Source organism: Diceros bicornis, chromosome 3 (assembly GCF_020826845.1).
Source record: "Diceros bicornis minor isolate mBicDic1 chromosome 3, mDicBic1.mat.cur, whole genome shotgun sequence".
In the NCBI taxonomy this organism is placed as follows: Eukaryota; Metazoa; Chordata; class Mammalia; order Perissodactyla; family Rhinocerotidae; genus Diceros; species Diceros bicornis.
The window spans coordinates 96,461,187-96,482,223 of NC_080742.1; the positions used below are offsets into that span (position 1 = coordinate 96,461,187).

Here is a 21,037-nt window from a genome sequence, read left to right on the forward strand (position 1 = left end):
TCAAACATATGACAACATATGGGAGGGACAAATTGCAAGGCTACTAGAGTAAGTTTCTTAAACTACATGTGAAGTGTCTAATATTATTTACAAGCAGATTGTGATAAATGGTCCAAACACCCCCTGAATAAAAAGCTGAGACTGTAAGTATGGATTAAAAATCAAGACCGAACTGTATGCTATTTACAAGAAACTCACTGTAAATATAACAACCATATTAGTTTTCTATTGCTGCCTAACAAACTACCTCAAACTTGGTGACTTAAAACAACATACATTTATTATCTCACGGTTTCTGTGGGTCAGGAGTCTAGGCACCGTCTTAACTGGGTCCTCTGCTCAGAGTTTCACAAAGCTTCAACCAAGGTGTCAGCCATGCTGTGGTTCTCATCTGAAGCTTAAGGTCCTTTTCCAAATTCATTCAAGTTGTTAGCAGAATTGAGTTGCTTGTGGTTGTAGGACTGAGGTCCTCCTAGAAGCTCTAGAGGCTGCCCCTCTTGATAGGCAGTTCACAACGTGGATATTTGCTTTCTTCAAAGTCAGCCGGAGAATCTCTTGCTTTTAAGGCTTTCTGGGTTAGGTCAGGCCCACCCAGGATAACCCCCCTCTTGACTAACTCAAAGCCAACTGAGTAGGGGCCTTAATTACATCTGCAGGGTCCCTTCATCTTTGCCATGTAAAGTGACCTCCACCCTACTCGCAGGTCTGCCACACTCAAGAGGAGGGGATTATCCGGGGTATGCACACCAGTAGAGGGGGATCTTGGGGCCCATCTTAGAATTCTGCCTACTGCAACAATATAGACAGGCTAAAAGTAAAAGAATGGGGAAAGAAATACCATGAAAATGTTAACAAAAAGAAAGCTGAATGGCTACATTAATAGAAAAGTAGTCCATAGAGCAAGGAATCTTGTCAAGGATAAAGACAGACATTACACAAGGATAAACGTGTCAATTTACCAGGAAGACATAACAATCCTAAAAATATATGCACCTAAAATGGAGCTTCAAAATACATGAAGCTAAAACTAAACAAATCAAAAGGATAAACAAACAAATCCAAAATTATACTTGGAAACTTTAAACCTCCTTTCTTAGTAATCAGTAAAACACATAGGCAGAAAATCAGTAAGAATATAAAAGGTGTAAGACAATACTTTTCCCTTAAGGTCAGGAAAAGGCCAGGATGTCCATCCTTTCCACTCCAATTCAACATCACAATGGACATCCAACCAGTGAAACAAGGCAAGGAAAAGAAATAAAAGTCATACAAATCAGAAAGGAAGTAATAAAGCTCTTTATTCAGAGATGATATGATTATCTATTTAGAAAATCCCAGAGAGTCATGAAAAAAAGATATTCGAGGACTAACAAATTAGCTTAGCAAGGTAGGAGAATGCAAGGTCAACACACAAAGATCAATTGTATTTCTGTATACTAGCAATGAACAATTGGAAACTGGAATTAAATCATCAGTACCAATACAATAGCATTAAAATCATAAAAACTACTTTGGGATAAATCTAAGATTTTTATGCTGAAAACTACAAACATTGATGAGAAAAATCAAAGAAGACCTAAATAAAGGGAGAGATATACTATGTTCATGGATAGGGAGATTCAGTATTATTAAGAGGTCAATTCTCCCCAATTTAATCTACAGAGCAATGCAATCCCAATCAAAATCTGAGTGGAGTTTTTTCTAGACATTTACAAGCCATTTTTAAAATTTATATTAAAAAACAAAGAACCAAAACTGCTTTGAATAAGAAAAAATTGGAGGATACACAGTCCCTGATTGCAAGATTTACTATAAATCTACAGTCATTGTAACTGCAAGGTATTGGTGAGGGTTAGACACACAGATCAATGGAACAGAATGGAGAGTCCAGAAATAGACCTATGCAAATATGATCAATTAATTCTTGGCAAAGTTACAAAATAATTCAATAGAGAAAGGATAGTCTTTTCAAGCTATAGTGGTGGAAAATTGAACATCTATTTGTAAAAAAAAAAAAATGAATCTTGATGCCTCACACCGTATACTGAAATTAACTATGTGATTCTCTGAATGACATTTCTCTACTCTGGGCCTCAGTTTTCTTATCTCTAAAATGATGGAAAAAAAGAAGAAAAAGAACAATTCCAGATAAACTCTGAGGTCCTTATAGCTCTCACCTCCTACAGCTTGTCCTTCTTGCCTTTTGCTTTCATAAAACTCATTTATTCACTGGGTTAAACTTTCAAATGATCAACGTGTGCATGCAAGTCTCCCTGAGGCTAATGACAGCAGAGGCTGTGCGTGTCGCAGAAAAGCTGCAGCAGGTCGCGGCCTCTTATGACTTCTTATGTTATCACTGAACGGCTTCCAGCACCTCTTGTGCAAATCAACCCCCTTCACCCTCTCTGCAGAGGAATTGGTTTTCCATTCACTTTTTATCCTTGCCCAGTGCTGTGCTTCTCATTGTCTGAAGAACAAAATATGAGTTCACTTTTCCTTTAGATAAAGGCAATTCGCTAACACAGGTGGTCACCCCCATTACCAGGTGAATTTAGGATGAACTCTGTGTCACAAGTGGTGCCATCAAGTCCTCTTACTTGAGGACTAGTTACGGTTTGTCTCGAGACCATGCGTGTGGTGGGCTGCATCTGCTGGGCTGTGTAACAGGATGAGATTTCCTTGTCTTTGCAATCTCTTTGAGGATTGCCAGAGACGTGCATCACACACTGCTTTAGCGCTTGTCCAATGATAAAACCGTCTTCTTTCTCTTCTCTTTTGGTGGAGAGGTTTCCTGGATGGGCAGGAGATTTAAGTTATTCTCCCCAACAAATCTTGGACAATTATTATTATGTGACTCTAAGCCTAACTTCCAATGTCAACAGAAAGGAATCTGGAGATTCTCTGGGACAAGACTGGCCCCTGCCTAAGCCCACATTGTGTTCTCCATCTGGCTTTGCAATGTAATTGTTTTAAGTTCGTTGCTCTGGCCTTAAATGTGCAATCAGTCGACAAATCGAGGAGCTAGAGCCCTGCTCCCAGCCCCCACCGAATAAACCCACACATAAGCTCCAGTCCTGGTAAGTCTGCATAGGGCTGGTCTGTCAGATGGCACAGAAGGGGCAGGCAGCACACGGGGCCTGGCGAGCTCTTCAAAGTCAGTCCTTAGTGTTGTTCTTCCAGGCCCTCTGTGGACCAGCAGTGTCCTTCGGTGAGCAGGAATCGGTAAGGTAAGCAGGCACATTCTAGAAGCAGAGCCTTGAGAAGGGGCCTGGAGAGTTGGGCGGAGCAGGTGCACCTGCCATGGGTGCTGAGGGGAGCGGCTCGTGCCCCACAAGAACTTTCCAGTGTCACAGGCGGCGTTTCTCAACCTGGGGGATCCGCCATTGCCTTCTTAGCCTCTTCCTCCAAATATTGCTTATTGTAACAAGTCATGAAAAGGAAATGGGAGGGGGCATGGCGGTCCGTTAAGGGGTACGCGCACGCCCGTGCACTCGCTGGTCTCCGGCTCCTGTTTGCAGCGGTTTCGCCGCCAACCCCGAGGGGCGTGTCCTCGGCTGCGGGGGGCGGGGGGCGCGCTCCATAATCGCCTTTTTGCCGCTTTCCCTGCTGTTGTGTCCTGGAACGTTCGGCTTCACACGCGGTTCTTCCTTCGCTGCACCCGCCCCGCTGCCCTCGGCGGCTCCTGACGCGCAGACCCGCCGAGCGCCGAGCCCGCCGCGCCGCGCCGGGTAAGGGGACCCGGGGATGGTCCCAGCGTCTTTGGGGGGCTGAGAGACCACGGTTTAGTCGCAGCTACTGATTTCTGGTGTGATCTCGCAGAGGTTGCCGTACTTCTCTGTTCGCCCGGCAGTGAAAGGGGGCGACGATGGTGAGCGTTATGGGCAACAGCAGATTTCTAGCGGGTGGGAAACAGACTTGGGAACCACTCGCCCTGCCTTCACAGCCCCTTACATTCCACAGTGCTGCAGTCTTTTCCGTCTCATCGCCTGCTTCTTAGCCCATTTGATCTTCATGAGACTCGCAGGGATTCGTAAAGCTGGACTAATATTCTGCTGCCATTTGACAGATGAGAAAACTGAAACTCCCAAGGTGCCCAGGCGAGATGAGGGCATGCTTCTCAGTTTTACCCTCTTAACTTCTCATATCCCCATCTCCACCCCATCCCCCGCCCAAGCCCTTACATTCGCTGCGTCCCAGAGAGGCCTGGGAGTGCGGAATGGACTCTTAGAGCTCCATAGGGCAAATGCGCGATCATTATTTTCCCACCCCCAACGAGCCACGTGTTCCAAACGAGACCCCTCAGTGGATTTTGTCTTATGACCTTGATCTTATGGAAACCACTCCATTCTCCCCTTCATGCCCCCACACCTTTCCTATGACACGATGTAGGACCCTGTGGCAAACAGACTCATCTTCAGGGAGAATGGGAACAATCCCTTTGTCCGCTAAACCTTATAGGAGAGACGTGTCACGAAATCACAATGACTAAACTGCGAAACAAGTGACTCTAATACCAGGAAATATAGAGAAGGGGGCAGATGAGTGAAGGAGAGACTTATGAACAAGGCAGACAAGAAATATTTTTACCTTTCCTAAAACAGCATTAGAGAGCCTGCTTTCTCATGGTTTGATAAAATAAGGTATTGTCATGATGAAATCAGGCTCATATAATTGTAAAATCAGAGTGTCCATTATGTTCACTTGCTTCAGCCTCCTGCTTAAGCTGGAGCCTCTCACTGTCCTGTCAGATGCTCTTATCATCTCTGCTTGCGTGCTCACTGCTCCTGTCTCATGACTCCTGGCCCCATTTGGGGGAAGATTAGTAGAATTTTTCTTTTGGAGAGGAACTCTGCCTCCATTCTCAGTTCTCTCGCTTTTTCTGCTCTGAGACTGACACCTGCCACACTCCTTCAGGTCTACAATGCTTCCCCCAGGCTTTCCCTGGACAGGACTTGATTCGGTCCTGTTAGTATTTTTTCTATGATTCATTTGAGCATCTCCATCAATATCCTGTCTGACTTGCCTCTGGACATTTTATTATTTGTTAATATCTGCCTAAAAATCTATTCCTCAGTGCCACACATGTCTCCTCCTGCAGGCTGACCCACTCAAGAGATGGTTCAGGAGAACTCCTGCCCTGCACCTCGGCTCCTGTAATCTGAGTTAGATTGGCTTTTTGTGACAGCCCCATTGCTCCATTTGGGTCACACTGATAATTAAGGCAAAAACACCAGATTGTTTTAAACTGAAATATGTCAATTCAGAGCAACTCCTGCCGCCTACAATTTTATCTTTGGATTTTTTTTCCTTTGGAAAAATATGCATTCAAGATTTTGCAATACAGTTCTCTGTTGGTTTTAGGGCAGGCTTCCAGCCTGTCAACATCAGTTTATGCCCTGACCATGGCGTGGCAGCACTGGATGCGGTGTTCCAAAAGGCTTGTGGACTTATTTGGAATAATCTCTTTTTCCCCCTGTGGAATCAAGGAGAATATACAGGCAAAAGGATCCATTTTTTTGGTCTTAGCTCCATGGCCATTGTGTGACCTTGGGCAGGTCATTTGATGCTCAGTTTCCTAATATCTTAGTAGAAATATTAATACCTGTCTTGATTACTTCACAGGGAATTTAGGAGAAAAATTTAAATAATGGACAGGAAAGAACTTTGAAAGTTATAAATGACTGCACAGAGGATTATTATGATGACGAAGTTCATCATCAGCATTGTCACCACCGTCATCATCATCTTTACCACATCAGTACGTTGATTCCAGCATATTTTCTGAGGTTTCCAAGCCTCAGAAAAGGTCATCTAAAGTAGAAAAGATTTCAGAGAATTTGAGCAGTTTTAGCAAAAGTGAAGATTTGGGGGATTCTCATGCATGGCTGGTGCCAGAATGAGTTAGCACAACCCTCTTGGAGTCATATTTGGCAATATCTAGTCAAATGGAAACTGTATCTCAGATAAATTGTTGCACATGTGCACTGAGGAGATATGCATGGGAGGGGGCGGGTTTTGCAGCATTGTTTGTGGTAGCAAGCATATATTTTGAAACAGCTTAAATAGTAAATAATTGGATAAAATGTTACATGAATAATGTCATTTATGTAAAAGTTTAAAATACAAAAACAGTAATATATATTATCTATAGATACATGTGTACTAGAGGTGTAAATACACAAATGAGATTGATACATAAAAACCTCAGAGTACTAGTTGCCTCTGAAGGGCAGAAGGAGGGAGAATGAGACTGGGGAGTAGAAAAAAAAATAAATGAAACTATATGCATAATATTTTAACATTTTCAATCAAAGAGAATCGCTGCAGTAAAAATGTCAACATACTTACATTTGTTCATTGCAAATGGTGGGTATTTGTTTTATAATTCTGTGTATTTCTCTACTTAAAAAGTTTGTTTCATAACTGCATAATCTTTAAAACTGAATAAATAAAATGCAGCCTCAGAGTACATCTTAATTATAGTTGAATTTCGCATGCTTGCCTTTTTTAACGTATGCTTACCCTTTCTAACACTGAGAAGAATGACACAATATTTTGCCTCATTTGAGTGAAACATTTATGCCAATGGTTGTGCCAATTTCTGGTTAAATCTGCTGTGATACAAAAATGGTGTTTGTTGGGAGACCAGGACCTCAGAGGCCACCAGGAAACACGTCTGACTGAAAACTGAGCAGGAAATGAGTTTATCTTGAATTTGTCCTGAATGTTGATTCTTCCCCTTCAGTCATGGCACCACCTTCTCTCCACCAACTGCTCAGGGGGTGGGAGGAAGGTGGTCACGCTCCGCCATCTTCCACTACTTCCTCTCACGTCCGCCCCTGAAGGAGTCTTTGTCCCTGATTCCGTCCTCCTATTGGAAGGTACATTGTACTTTTCTCTTTGCCACTGAAGTATCCATCTGACAGAAACAAAGAGTTTCTGCAACTGGAAATTCCAAGTACTTTAAACAAACCAATGTCATTTACAGCAAGGCATTTTTTTTCTCTATTCTAGTAAGTTTGCTTACTTTGATTCCAATAAAAATAATAATAATAATGTCCCACTCCTCGTTCCATAGAAGAATGCTTTCTTCATTTCATGGCTTTTCAAGTTGGAGGGAGATAAACAACTGATTTGTTTTAAAATATTCCCTGCTTTCCTGTAAGCTGAGAAAAAAAAGCAACAGTCAGTTGCATTGCTTTAACATAACCTAGCATCGTCTGGTTTTCTTAAAGTTATTTATGTTTAAAGTTATTATGTTTAAAGTTATTAGATGTTTGAAAGTAAAATATGAGTTAGAAAAATTAGCAATGAAAAGGGCTCGTGTAAGGATAATTATTCTTAAGAGTCTGAACTGTAGGTGTTCTCAGGCCTTATCAACTCCCATATGGACACTTGCTTTTTATTCCTTTCCTGTTTTTATTCCAGAAGAGAATGGAAGGGCTTCAGAGGAGCAGATATGGAACTATAGTTGAAGGTAAGAAAACCTCGAAGTTCTCAGGAGCTCCAGGCACGGGGGAATCACTATTCTCTCTCCACCTGTCTCTCACCTCAGACACAGGGACGGAAACCTAGTTATTTTAACTTGAAGGAAAAAAAGGCGACTGTCATTTATTCTTTACCTTCCCTGTTGTCATCACACCCGACTCACATGCCACATGCAGTGCGATGCTGCTCCCTGCAGACGATGTGTGGGAAATGTGGAAATGAAACTTCAAGTCAGAATTTGGAGGTTTTGAAACTGAATTGTGAAAATGATTTCTCTTTCCTTGTCTGCTCTCATCTGAAAAAAACGAAAAATTCCCCCATAGAGATTTCGTAATAGTGTTTGCTACAAAACATCCCAGAATACTTAAGGAAAGGAAGAACCAACACAGAGTAGAAGGAATAAAATAATAGATTTTCAGAGCCTAAAATGAACTTAGAATTTGTTTGGGCTCATAGAAACTCTGGAAATCCTCAGGTCCTCACACTCTTCACCCCTTGAAGATCTTAGCTCTTGGCTCAGTAGTGCCCTCTCCAACGCCACTTTTTTTTATAATTTCCTGTAATTCAGTCAGCCAAATCGATGATCTTTCCAACACATGTGTGTTTACTGGTCTTATCTTCCATTCTTCTTCAGCCACCCATGCAGAGTCATCTCCCAGATTTTGTCCTTGACATTAACTCCGACCCTTCTGTCCTCTCAAATTCAAGCATCCAACTCCCCACCCAAAGAGCAGAGACTCAGGGAGATTCAGCTGGCCCTTGGTGGGAGGTCACTATACCTCTGACGTCCGAGACGTCCTTTACCCCCAAGGTTCGGAGGCCTGTGTCGAGCACCTCTATACACATGTGTCTGGGAATTTGTGAGTGAAAAAGAGGTGATAATATTGTCTCATTTGTGACTTCTCATTCTCTGCCTTCTTCTAATTTCACATTTATTTAGTGTGAAACTGGCCTAGGCACCATCCATGGAAAAGCACAGGGACCACTTGTTTTTCAAAAAAACTACTTTCCCTGGTCCAGACGAAGTGCTCAGAGCATCCTCCTTAGTGTAGCAGTTCTTACTCTTGGCTGTGGGTCCAAGTGTGGGCTTCCTATGTGGACTTCCTGTGATCCAATAACCTCCTAAAGTGGTATGCAAACTTTTGTGTGTGTTTAGATGTGACTGTTTTCCTGGGAGGGAGGTCCACAGCTTTTATGAGATACCGTGAGGGTCCGTAACCTAAAACTCGTAAGAATCACTAGCTTAGTGAGATACAAAAATTCTTTTTTCATAGGCGGAGAAGATAACCAGTTTGCAACATCGTCCTCATTGAGAATCGTCTTGGTGGGCAAAACAGGCAGTGGAAAGAGTGCCACAGGGAACAGCATCCTCTGCCAGCCAGTGTTTGAGTCCAGGCTGGGGGCCCAGTCCGTGACCAGGACGTGCCAGAAGGCAACAGGCACCTGGAACGGGAGGAACATCCTAGTGGTTGACACGCCCTCCATCTTTGAGGCAAAGGCCCAGACCCAAGAGATATACAAGGACATTGGCGACTGCTACCTGCTCTTGGCCCCAGGGCCCCATGTGCTGCTGCTGGTCACCCAGCTGGGGCGCTTCACTGCCCAGGACACAGTGGCAGTGAGGAGGGTGAAGGAGATCTTTGGGGCAGGAGCCATGAGACACATGGTCATCCTCTTCACCCACAAGGAGGACTTAGACGGTGGGTCCTTGGATGATTACATAGCAAACACGGACAACCACAGCCTAAGGATCCTGGTCCAGGAGTGCGGGGGGAGGTACTGTGCCTTCAACAACCGGGCCACCGGGGAGAAGCAGAAGGAGCAGCTGGCCCAGCTGATGGCCGTGGTCGAGAGGCTGGAGATGGAGCTTGAAGGCACCTTCCACAGCAACGACCTCTTCTCTGATGCACAGATGCTCCAGCGAGGGGGGGCCAGGGCATATGGAGGAGACCACGTGCGCTACCTGGCCAAGGTGCAGCTGCAGGTTGAAAAGCAAAGCCGAGACCTGAAAGAGAGTGAGAGTAACTGGGCATTCAAGGCACTCCTCAGAGCCAAAAACTGGATGATTTCTCACATGGGAATATCTGCTGTTCTTGTCATATGCCTTTTGATTTTTCTTGCTGTTTTAATTAACCTGTGTATTACTCATGGACACTGAGCATTTTCTGACGAGTTCTACAATCAGCTTTATTTTTTTCAGAGACACCATCTCTGTCTGTCTGTGTGGTACTTTATTTGCTTTTTACATAATTTCACTTTCATTTTCTCCTCCTTGCATCAGACATGTCATCCATTTTCTCTAAGTGCTTTTAGGTAAATAAAATCCAAAGGAAAAAAATGTTTTTCTTTTTTGTTTTGATAAAAATGGTGAGGGTAAATACTAAACCAACTGGATCCTGTCGTGACTGTGTGGGGGCTTGCAGGAGGAGGGGGAGCGGGTGGTGACCCCTTGTGAGTGCCTCGCCTCTGGGCCTGCTTTGTCTGGGAGTGCTGCTGAGGGACAAACAGGTTGTATTAAAAGCTGGTAGCAGAATTCCTTATTTTACTCAGAAATGTACTGAGATTTCATCCTAAGTTGTAGAAGATGACACCCGATCCCCATGAGAGAGAATCATGAGGACATTCTGGGAGGAATTCTGGAGGAGCGAAGAGGCTGGGAAGAAGGGCTGGAGGTGACCTGGATTGAGGGGGAAACAGAGAAAAGGAGTCACAGCAGCAGGATGGGGCCAGGCCCGAGGGGAAGCCGAGTCAGTGGCAGGAAAGAAAGGACTGGAATTTCTCAGAGCAGGGCGAGCCAAGGGCCGGAGAGTGGGTCTTCTAGGCTCAGCAGACTATATGCTCTCAGTCGCAGCTACTCAACTCTACCCTGGTCGTGCAAACGCCGCCGTGGACAAGACGGAGGTGATGTGCGGGCTGCATTCCCGTAAAGCTCTATGAACTCTGAGATTTGAATTTCATGTAACTTTCCTATGTGGCAGTGAAGCATCATTCTCCTCTGATTTCTTCATTTACAAATGTAAAAGCCTTCTTAGCCCACAGGCTGTCCAAACAAGCAGCAGGCCAGGTTTGGTCCAAGGACTGTAGTGTGCAGACCCCTGTGGTAGAGTGGACGTCCCAGTGTTGGTGCAGCTGCGTTGTAACGCAGCATCTTTAGCCCTGAACACGGTGCAATCCAGTGCAATCATGTGCCGTCTGTGGGAATTTTGGGAAAGGGTGGTGGTCCACATTTCAACGGCAGTGAAGAGAAGAGGACAGACACTGGAGTGAAATCCCAGCAAAGGCGTGAATTCAGTGAAAGCAGGAAATCAGATGAGGAGGTCCCTGGGTGGCCCTTCCCCCACCCTCTCCTTCTTTTTGGAAGCTGCTGCCCTTCTCTGCTCCTTTGTACCCTGTAAGGGAGAACTGCAGTCGTCCCAGGCAGCCTGTGGCTAGATGGGTAAGTGATTAATTGTGGAGTGGGTCTTAGGAACTCGACTGTGACACCAAAGTGTCATTCTCCAAACCTTCACTGGTGTGAAAGGTGCCATGTTGATCTCGACAGTTCTCTCACAGGACTGATTCCAAACACGTGCAGGAGTGTTAGTGTAAACTCCTCAGACCCGTGAAACCCTGAGGAACTCTGAGTTCTCAGACCGAGGACCACTCCTCAATGCAGTATTCCCAAAGTGTCCAACCTTACTTGGTTTCTGCCTTCCTCAGATTAATTCAGTCCAGATCCACAGACGTTTATTTCGTGAGTACTGATTGTCAGGTTCTGCTCGTGGCACCATGAATGTAAGAGAAATAGCACAAGCTTCCCACTCCACAAAAGCAGCTGTGTGGTAGAGGGATGAAGGCATACAAAAAATGGGGTGTAAGAGAAATTTGTTTGGAAGTAGAGTGTCAGCCAAAAGGAGAGCACGAGGCTCAGCAGAGGCTCCTAGACGGGGTGTTGCTTGAGCCGTCTCAACACGCTGGCCCCTCCAGAGTTACTCCAGGCTGAGGGAGGCCATGCGGGGGGGGGGGGGGAGGGGTGAGAATCAGCACGTGGGAGGAGGATGTAGGGTTAGATGGGGCTGGGCGAGGGACCTGTGCGGCACACTCAGGGCTCAAGGGCTATCTTATAGAGAACAGGATGTCACCGGAGGCTTTTAAGTGGTTAGTATATTTTAAGAAGGTCCGGTGGTGGCAATGTGGCAGTTGGATTATGTAAATGCAAGCTTGGGGACAGGATAATATTTAGAAGAAAAAAAATTCCATCCCTACTATCAGGGCCTGAGCTATAACAATAGGAATGGAGATGGAGAGGAAAGGACACACGGAGACACTGAGGAGGTGGAATCGACATAATGTGGTCACTGGCAGCAATATTGGGGAGGGAACCAGGTTTTGTCTTGGGCCCCCATGTGACATGTGGCCTGGGCCTTCACTGCCCTAGGCCTTCAGAGGGAGAGTGGGCTGAGCAGAAAGAGGGGAAGAGTTTGGATCCGGACTGGCCGGCCTTGAAGCCCTCTGGGGCACCTGCCCAGTTGTCCAGGAGACAATGGGTGATTGAGCTCATCCTCCCTCCAGGGAAGGCATCCGGACCAGGCGTGAACTTGACCCCAGAAAGTCTCCGGGAGCAGGAGGAGGAAGGCCTCCATCCAGGTGTGTGGACCGTCCCTTCCCAGGCCTCCCAGGTGGGATATGGTGCACCAACAGGGCGTCTCTTTCTTCAGGGCAGTGTTGCTGGTGATCCAGATGACATTCCATCTGTGCCGACTTCTAGGGGCGATCCCAAGGAGAGCTAACCTGGGGATGTTTTACAGTAAACAAGGAGAGAGGGGTTTGTCAACCCTCTACTCACACATGGATTTTCTCCAAAGTATTCCTTGGAAGTGTTTAAATGTGAACTCTGTATCTCCCCCAAATGGTGAAGGAAGCACAGAGAAGACCTGCCGAGAGGCACTCCCATTTCCTCCCCCTCTCCCATTGTCACTCTCCAAAATAATCCAACTAAAAGGGGTTTTCACTTCTTTCGGGATTCAGTGAATGTCGACTATGGAGCAGGCACTTCAGTAGTAGAGGGAGGTCCTTCCTGATTCTAGGAACAAAAGAGAAATCTATTCATTTATTCTCCATGCCACTTCCTCAGAGGATGCATGAGAACAGGAAAGTTCTGATAGATTTAAGGATTTTTTAAAAAAAGGAATATGGAGATCTCTTCATTAGTTCAAACGCTTTCAAATGCAGGTAAAAGAGACCCCAAACTCAAATAGCTTAAACAATAAGGGAATTTATTGGCTGGCATAATTGGAAATTCAGAAATAGTGTAGGCTCCAGGGCTGGTTGATTCAGGGGCTTAGGTTTGTTCTATCTCTGCTCTGCTTTGAAGTGTTGCCTTCAACCTTGGGCTGGTAGCAAGAGGGCTGCTAGAGTTTCGAGCATCACATTCAGACCCAACAGCTCCCAGAGGAAGAAGAGAGACTGTTTCTGTCTGTGGGTCTCTTCTGAGAAGGGAGAAACTTTCTGGCCCCACCTCTGAAGACTTTTACTCACTTTTCATTGGCCTGAATTGGGTCTCGGGCCCAACCCTGAACTAGCCATTGGCAAAGAGAATGGGATTAGGTACAGAGCAGCCAGGCGTCCCTGCTGTCATCTTCTTCTGAGGCGCACGGCTCCATGGGGGAGAGGAGGAGGCTGAACCAAACCAGAAGTCCATAAGGAAGGAGGGGAACGGGAGCAGCAGAGAGAACAAACTGTGTCCTCCACGGACCATGACCAATTTCAGAATTGGTGACACGTAGAACAATGAGTCCCATGAGGGGATCCTTTAGAAAATGCTCTGACATACAGATGACATACAGAATTAATGATGGTACAAGATGACCAGAAAAATAAGAAGAAAAAGTAAGCTGCACCAAACAAGAAAAACACAAAACTCATGATGCGAAATCATCCAGTTTTTGGCTCTAAGGAACACCTTGAATGCCCAGTTGCTCTCGCTCTCTTTCAGGTCTCGCCTTTGCTTTTCAACCTGCAGCTGCACCTTGGCCAGGTAGCGCCCGTGGTCTCCTCCACACGCCCTGGCCCCCCCTTGCTGGAGCATCTGTGCATCAGAGAAGAGGTCGTTGCTGTGGAAGGCGCCCTCATGCTCCATCTCCAGCCTCTTGACCATGGCCATCAGCTGGGCCAGCTGCTCCTCCTGCTCCTCCCCGGTGGCCCGGTTGTTGAAGGCACAGTACCTCTCCCCACACTCCTGGACCAGGATCCTTAGGCTGTGGTTGTCCGTGTTTGCTATGTAATCATCCAAGGACTCACAGTCTAAGTCCTCCTTGTGGGTGAAGAGGACGACCATGTGTCTCATGGCTCCTGCCCCAAAGATCTCCTTCACCCTCCTCACTGCCACTGTGTCCTGGGCAGTGAAGCGCCCCAGCTGGGTGACCAGCAGCAGCACATGGGGCCCTGGGGCCAAGAGCAGGTAGCAGTCGCCAATGTCCTTGTACGTCTCTTGGGTCTGGGCGTTTGCCTCAAAGATGGAGGGCGTGTCAACCACTAGGATGTTCCTCCCATTACATGTGCCTATCTCCTTCTGGCACGTCCTGGTCACGGACTGGGCCCCCAGCCTGGACTCAAACACTGGCTGGCAGAGGATGCTATTCCCTGTGGCACTCTTTCCGCTGCCTGTTTTGCCCACCAGGACAATCCTCAACAGAGATGATCCTGGAGTTAGGCTCTCTTCTCCTCCACCTGTTAGAGCACACGAAAAGTTAATGTATAATTGCTATGGGCTGAATGTTTGTGTCCCCCAAAATTCATATGTTGGAATCCTAATCCCTAGTGTGATGGCCTGGAGTTGAGGCTTTCAGGAGGTGACTTGGTTTAGATGAGGTCATGAGGGTAGTGCCCCTATCATGGGATTAGCGGCCTTATAAAAAGAGGAAGGGATTAGAGCACTCTCTCCACCATGTGAGGACACAGCAATCAAGAAGTGGACTCTCACCAGACACTGAATCTACCAGCACCTTGATCTTTGACCTTGCAGCCTTTAGAATGATAAGATATAAATATTTGTTGTGTACCACCCAGTCTATGCTATTTTGTTTTAGCAGCCTGAACTAAGACAGCAATAAATGCCTTTTGAGGAGGAAGAGAATGAAAGACAAAAAGGAAAAGACGCAGAAGAAATGGCATTGATGATCAGTTAGGCATCACACCTTCTCTTCCCATCACCAGGCTGTGCTCAGAGCAAACACCAGACTCCTTATGTAGAGAATGAAGAGAACCCACATAGGGTTGGTGGAATAAACCATCCCAGATGGCCAGAATCCTTGGGTTCTTTCCTTTTGGGATGCCAACTTTTGCCACCCTTTTCAGAACCTTCCCTCTATTTGGTTCCCACTCTGAAGGCCTCAAGCTACTCTTTGATGCTCAGAGATTCCTACAACCACTGAGCTGTTTGTCCTCCACTTTCTACTCCTCCCATCCCTGCCCGGTCTCTGTTTTACAAAATGACAGGGTTTTATCTGGAAAAACTTACCCTCACTAAGGACAGTATGACAGCAAATAGCCTAATATGTAATATTTCCTGGGGAAATGCACTTTCTTTGTCTTGGGGTGACTCTAGTCTTGTACCTTTCACTGCAAGGTGGGAAGTTTGCTTCCCCAGTGCTGAGTTCGTGGCCCCCAAGTGTCATGAAGAGCTCCACTAGATTCTTACCTGTGGTGGCAGCGTCTTTTCCACCCTTCTGAAGCCTTTCCATTGTGTTCTAGAGGGGAAAAGATGCAGGGATTGTTCATACTGGAGTTGGATGTGACATCTGACACAAAACACCACATTTTATAGATGAGGAAATTGAGGGGAGAAAAAATGACTACTGAAGGTCACATGTAATTTAATGGGTGAGCCAAGACTAAAACCCAGGTCTGCTGACCCTCAGCCGTTCTTGGCACTAGATCGAGCTTCCTCCTGAAGAGTGTATAGACAGCACCAACATGCGAGCACATGCATGTGATTTCCTATGACCTGTACTTAGCTCATAGGAGGCACTGAAAATGTGCCGTCTGCCCAGAAGACCAAACAAAGAAGTTGGTCATTTCCTACTGAGCTCCTGGCTCTTGAGCTCTTGTATACCTAGGGTCTCCGTCCTGGCACCCCAAACTCAAGTTTTCCCGGCAAAGTATCCCCCTTTGGTAAACTCAAAAAGAAATTCCTTCCTCAGCCTCCATGGTGGTGGTGCTATGGAGGGTGACCAATCATCCCGGTTTGTCCAGGCCTGAGAGGATTCCCTGATCAAAGGACCTTCAGTGTTGAAACTGGGGAGGTCCCAGGCAAACCAAGGTGAGCTGGTCATCCCAGGAGCAGGAGAGTGTCATGAGCCCAGGCACAGTGGAGTGGGGTGTGCATACAGCAAACAGAGGGAAGTCCCGATTTGTTAGGCTCACACCAACTGTTACACTACGGAAGATCCACCTTCCATGTTCTTAGCTCAGGTAGTGTTGGGCCAGTAGCCACCTCAGAGGCATATCTCTCCTGCCCACTCACCTTCTTGCATTGTCTTCCATATACCTTTCTCTTGATCCTTCTCTTTCTTCCTACCTCCTACTTCCTGTTCTCAGGGAGGGGGTCCACTCAGGTCCCACCCAAGAATGATTTCTCAGCCTTCACTCCTGGGAAAACCTACACAATCCTTTCCAAAGCTACATCAAGACCTTGCTGTGTGCAAAGTTTCAGGGTATTTTCCTTGTAACGAGTTCAAGGAGTTAATGCTAAGGAATGAATCCTCAATTGTGGAATTTCAGGGTCTATGACAGGTGAACTGAAAAAAAATACTTTGCGGGAAAAGTGGATTTTCCTAGTGCTCCTTGGGATCACGCCATATAGGATATGATCTAGGCCCTCCACATGCAAAACCAGCCACAGTGATTACCTTGGCAGGAAAAATAACTTAATAAATATAAACAACCTGGGGATCATTTTAATTTTTTTTTTTTATGAGGAAGATCAGCCCTGAGCTAACTTCCATGCTAATCCTCCTCTTTTTGCTGAGGAAGACTGGCTCTGAGCTAACATCTATTGCCAATCCTCCTCCTTTTTTTTCCCCAAAGCCCCAGTAGATAGTTGTATGTCATAGCTGCACATCCTTCTAGTTGCTGTATGTGGGATGCCGCCTTAGCATGGCCGGAGAAGCGGTGCGTCGGTGCGCGCCCAGGATCCGAACCCGGGCCGCCAGTAGTGGAGCGCACGCACTTAACCACTAAGCCATGGGGCCGGCCCGGAATCATTTTAACTTAAGTACCAAACGTCAAAACCCAGCTTCTGTCAGACAGTCCCCCAGTAATATCTTTGTTACTTAGTCTAATGGTATTTTAGAGCCAAAAGAGAAATGGTAGCAACTTTCCACCCCTTGGAATCTCTATCTTTGGCCAGGTCCCACGGAAACTAGTCTACTCTGGTTTGTTAAGTCTGTCCCAGCATTTGTACTATTCAGATAAGAGTTATCCAGACCAAGGAACCACAGTACTGATTATTCAACTCAGTCCTGCGTTTACATCCAAGCAAATGTGGGCCTGTTGGATGGAAACTCGCCCCTGAGCATTTTCTGTCATTCTGCCATCCATGAGGGGGCCTTTCAAATAGTGTGTGATGGTTGGTCTTAGGTGTCAGGTTGGATAGACCATAGTACCCAGTGATTTAATCAAATACTAATCTAGGTGTTGCTGTCAGAGTATTTTGTAGATGTGGTCAAGTAAAGATTGCCCTCCAGGATGTGGGTGGGCCTCATCCAATCAGTTGAAGGCCTTAAGAACAAAAACTGAGGTTTCCCAGAGAAGAAGAAATTCTGCCTCAAGACTTCAATATCGACTCCTGCCTGAGTTTCCAACTGCTGGCCTGCCCTGCAGATTCTAGATTTACCACCCCCCACAATCGCAGGAGGCAATTCCTTCAAATAAATTTCTTCATATATATATTCTGATGGTTCTATTTCTCTGGAGAAACCTGACTGATACATCAATCTAGCTAATTCTCTCTATTGAAACCCCGAGAAAGAGCAAACTTGAACATAATTTTCCTCTTTGGCAGGTTCTTTTCAAGGACGAGGCCGATGGGGAGGAGTGTTTTAAAGATGTGATTGCATAGAGATTGGTAAATGGGGAAACGTGCTTTTTAGAGATCAGCTTGTTGTCAATGCTGATGATTTTGAAACCGAGACGCTCTGTTTTCCCACGAACCGTCCATGGATCATCTTGAATGGTGGTCTCCAGAGAGGGCTAGCAAGGAGGGGCTGCCGAGCATCAGAGGGAAGCGCACAGGTAGCGAGTAAGTGACAAGAGTGGTGAGTGTTGAGGGGCAGAGAAGGTGATGCTGAAACAGCTGCAGAAAGGGGGCCGGTGGAGGACTGCAGCTGCTGTGCCTAGACTCACAGAGACAGCAGTGACCTCAGAGACCAGGTGGCACGCTCCACTGCTTTGAAAAGTGAGGAAACTGAGACTGCGGGGTGGGGGTTGCAGGGGCGGGGCGGGGTACGTAATACAGCAATGACACGAAGCTGCCCGCACCCAGGGCTGTGGGATGAAAGGATATCAAAGAGAGAGGGCAACACCTTCCCGCTGTTTCCCGACCAAGCAGGAGCTCAGACAGGACCAGAATGTGCTGCCCCGCGTGCTGGGAGGGGCGGTCCTCAGTCCTGCAGGAACGGTCAAACAGTGCTACTCACGTGGTGTGTTTGGCCAAGCGACTGGTAGCAGGCCATTTCTTCCAAGAATGAGAGGCTTAAATTGCTGCTCTCTCAGAATCCAGCCTGAGCAGAAAGAGAAGTGAAAAAGAGACTCCTTCTCAAGAACCGTCTAGGTTTTTCTCATGTTTATCCATTATTTCTTGAGGATTTTTCCCTCTGCAGTCACTGTGCCGCCTTTCTAGTGCAAACTGCCACACCTCAGCCAATGGCCCCCAGGGTGCCCAGGGGCATCCCCTTCCCTGCTCTGTCCCTTGCAGATCACTGTGCCCTTGCTGCCACATCTGTCCCCTCACACATCACCATCATCGTGCTTCCCCCGCCCACCAGCCTATTCCCAGCTGGACATCAGTCCACCTCCCTCGTTTTATATCCATCGATCCTTCCATTCATTCATTTAAAAATGTTACTAAATACCTCTATTGCCAGACATCTCTCTCCCTACACTTAGAGGACAGTTGGACCAGTTTAAAGAACAGCTCCTGCCGCAGACTGGAAAAGCATCATCTCTGAGCTGATGAGAGTGGAAGCATGATTCCCTCCACCCCGCTTGCACAGCCCTATTTCCTGCACCGTCTCCACCGCGCAGGACTGAAAGAAGCCTGTGGGGATGGGAAAGGTAGAGACACCCTTGGGAAAATGGTGAAACAGTCTGGAACTTGGGCAGGTTATCCTACTCTCATTTGCCAAAAGTAATGATACCATCCTCCCTACTTCCCCCACTGGAGTGTGTTGGAGATGGATGGCACGCTGGTTAGGAAATGTTAACAAGGAGAAAGTGTCACTGTCAAGGGTATGAGTCTGGGTAATCCTCCAGGAATAAAGGCCCTGCTGTTTATAACTCCATTCTGGCTAACTGCGGGGGGTGGGGGGAGTGGGGTTAAAGAATGTTTTTAAATAATAAATTGTATTTCTTTTTCAGAAAAAAAGCAGGTGTTTTACCCAAATAGATAAACTTGAGTCCTACTCTGAAATCTTTCTCCTCTCTTTAAAATGGAAACTGTTTCCACCAAGTTGAGTGGTGTATTTTAAAAAAAACAAGCAATGGAAATGAAGTAAGATGAAAATCGAAAGATGAGCTTTCAGCCTGTTCTTCAAAGGGCATCCTGTGACTTCTGGGGGTGGGTGGGTGGGGGAGTCAGGCCATCCTCCCTTGTCCAGCAGTATGTGAGCACCCATACGTGCACCCAGAAATGGGTGCAGTAGCTGCTCTGTGCACAGGTGAAAACACTTTTGCACAAACACGAGAAATAAGCTCATTAGTATCACCAGAGGGCTGCAGTCTGAGCTCATTCTGTCCAAACTTTAGGTTCTGAAATATAGAGTATCAGTAATTTTTCAGCTTGCACTTATTTGGGGTCTTGGGGTATATAATTCTTGACCATAATTATTCAGGAATAGAGAAACTGAGGCTTAGGAAGATCAGGTGTCCAGATTGACAAAGACTGTTACTGGTAGACCTGGGATGAGAGAAAGTGAGAGAGAAAGAAAGAAAACAAAACAAGCCGGGGTACCTGTGAGGTCCTGGAATATCTTGCAAGTTCTGCAGCAGGTCTTGGAGCAACCCTCCCTCCTCTCCTACGCAGCCTCTCTCATTGGTTTCTAGTCTCTTCAAAAAAACACGGGAGCAGTGAGAGATGAAAAAACTGGCCACAAATTCTATCTGCCGGAGAGGGAACTGTGTCCCGGAAACAGAAAAAGAACAATGTGGGTGTTTCCTCGAAAAGCCATCCTCAGAGCTGACCTAGAAGCCCTCAGAGATGCCAGAGGAAGAGGTTTTATCGTTTTGTTTTGTTTTTAATAACGGCTCTTTTTCCTTCTCCCCACCACATCTCTGAAATGCTTGTGTGCAAAATATATTCCCTGCCAGAGTTAGTCCGGAGAATGGAGAGCCGGAGAAGCCAAGGAAGTTCTGGGGTGCAGCTGCATCCTGAACCTAGCCCTCCGCAGCCTTCACCAGCCCAAATTGGACCAACGTACCTCCCTAGTCCACCATTTCCTCTCCGACATAAAGGTGGTTTCTTGTAGCTAATTCTAGATGGCAGCAGGGACGGAACTGAAGACAGGCACCTTGCTTGAGACGTTCTGTGGCTCTGACCTCCCTCTTCTTTCTCTGTCAAATGCCCTGCCATCGGGTTCCCTGTGCTTTGACCTGAGGGAGAAACAAGATTTAGTAGGTTCCTTCACCAAGATGCATTGCATTCTGTGGACTTGCATTTCCGCAGAAGCCAGGGAGACATCCACCCCACCCATGGTCTGATTTAGGCAAAGTGACAAGCTCTTAAGGGAGTGGGGGCTGCCCTGGGCCCCTCACACTGCTCTGCTTGATGCTCCTCCTCTGCATCCGTGCACTGGCCCTGCTGGGGGCCTCTGTGTGGCGGGGGCTGAAGCCCTTCTCTGGAGACATTCTTAGGGTGAATGGGGCAGAGTTTGATCTGCTACTTGCACATTTGAGTTCAGATTAATATCAACAAACAGCTATAAGCAGAAAAACGAGATACGAGTGACTCTTGGATCCTTGCTCAGTTTGAAGAGGAGGGCAGTCACAATGCTGATAACAGGCACAATTCACGTTTTGCAATGAAAGCTGTGCTTCACTTACAAAATATTAATATTCCCATATTGGTGCTGTAATTTTAACTTTCCAAATAATAATAGCTGTTACAATGAATGATGTGGATGCCTGCCTTCCTGCTGTAGAGGACAGAAAGGCATGCTTTTAACATGTAGAAGACATGATGTATTTTCTTTTTGTTAGCTAGAAATGCCTCTGATATCTCATTTTTGCCAGGAAAAGAAAAAAAAGAAGGCTAAAGATCAACTCCTCTAGAACAAAAATAATTATTTTGGGTAGA

General features: G+C 46.3%; 2 protein-coding genes across 5 annotated transcripts; one reads left to right on the forward strand and one right to left on the reverse strand.

Moving 5' to 3' along the window:
• The first annotated feature begins 3,090 nt into the window (after positions 1-3,090).
• On the forward strand, positions 3,091-9,820 carry LOC131399056 (GTPase IMAP family member 5-like). Of its 3 annotated transcripts, none has more exons than XM_058533072.1 (3): positions 3,091-3,227; positions 7,429-7,477; positions 8,763-9,820. In XM_058533072.1, exons 2-3 carry the CDS (start codon positions 7,435-7,437, stop codon positions 9,644-9,646), a joined length of 927 nt encoding a protein of 308 aa, XP_058389055.1. In that variant the 5' UTR covers positions 3,091-3,227; positions 7,429-7,434; the 3' UTR covers positions 9,647-9,820. The 3 variants fall into 3 exon arrangements, with proteins under 3 accessions (XP_058389055.1, XP_058389046.1, XP_058389037.1); XM_058533063.1 differs by lacking the exon at positions 3,091-3,227 and adding an exon at positions 3,240-3,728; XM_058533054.1 differs by lacking the exon at positions 3,091-3,227 and adding an exon at positions 3,735-3,868.
• A 3,421-nt stretch (positions 9,821-13,241) lies between these two features.
• LOC131399045 (GTPase IMAP family member 5-like) lies at positions 13,242-20,529 on the reverse strand. Of its 2 annotated transcripts, XM_058533031.1 has the most exons (4): positions 19,697-20,529; positions 18,165-18,248; positions 15,167-15,215; positions 13,242-14,196 (listed from the first exon to the last, which is right to left on the reverse strand). In XM_058533031.1, exons 2-4 carry the CDS (start codon positions 18,198-18,200, stop codon positions 13,316-13,318), a joined length of 966 nt encoding a protein of 321 aa, XP_058389014.1. In that variant the 5' UTR covers positions 18,201-18,248; positions 19,697-20,529; the 3' UTR covers positions 13,242-13,315. The 2 variants fall into 2 exon arrangements, with proteins under 2 accessions (XP_058389014.1, XP_058389023.1); XM_058533040.1 differs by lacking the exon at positions 18,165-18,248.
• Positions 20,530-21,037: the final 508 nt, after the last annotated feature.

Bases quoted from the DNA above. Each gene is read 5' to 3' on its own strand.
- LOC131399045 (XM_058533031.1), bottom strand. From the start codon at position 18,200: ATGGCCTGCTACCAGTCGCTTGGCCAAACACACCAC. The intron at 15,216-18,164 runs GTGAGTAGCACT...TTTCCCCTCTAG, and splicing joins CGCTTGGCCAAACACACCAC to AACACAATGGAAAGGCTTCA. The intron at 14,197-15,166 runs GTAAGAATCTAG...GTGCTCTAACAG, and splicing joins AAAAGACGCTGCCACCACAG to GTGGAGGAGAAGAGAGCCTA.
- LOC131399056 (XM_058533054.1), top strand. The intron at 7,478-8,762 runs GTAAGAAAACCT...CTTTTTTCATAG, and splicing joins ATATGGAACTATAGTTGAAG to GCGGAGAAGATAACCAGTTT.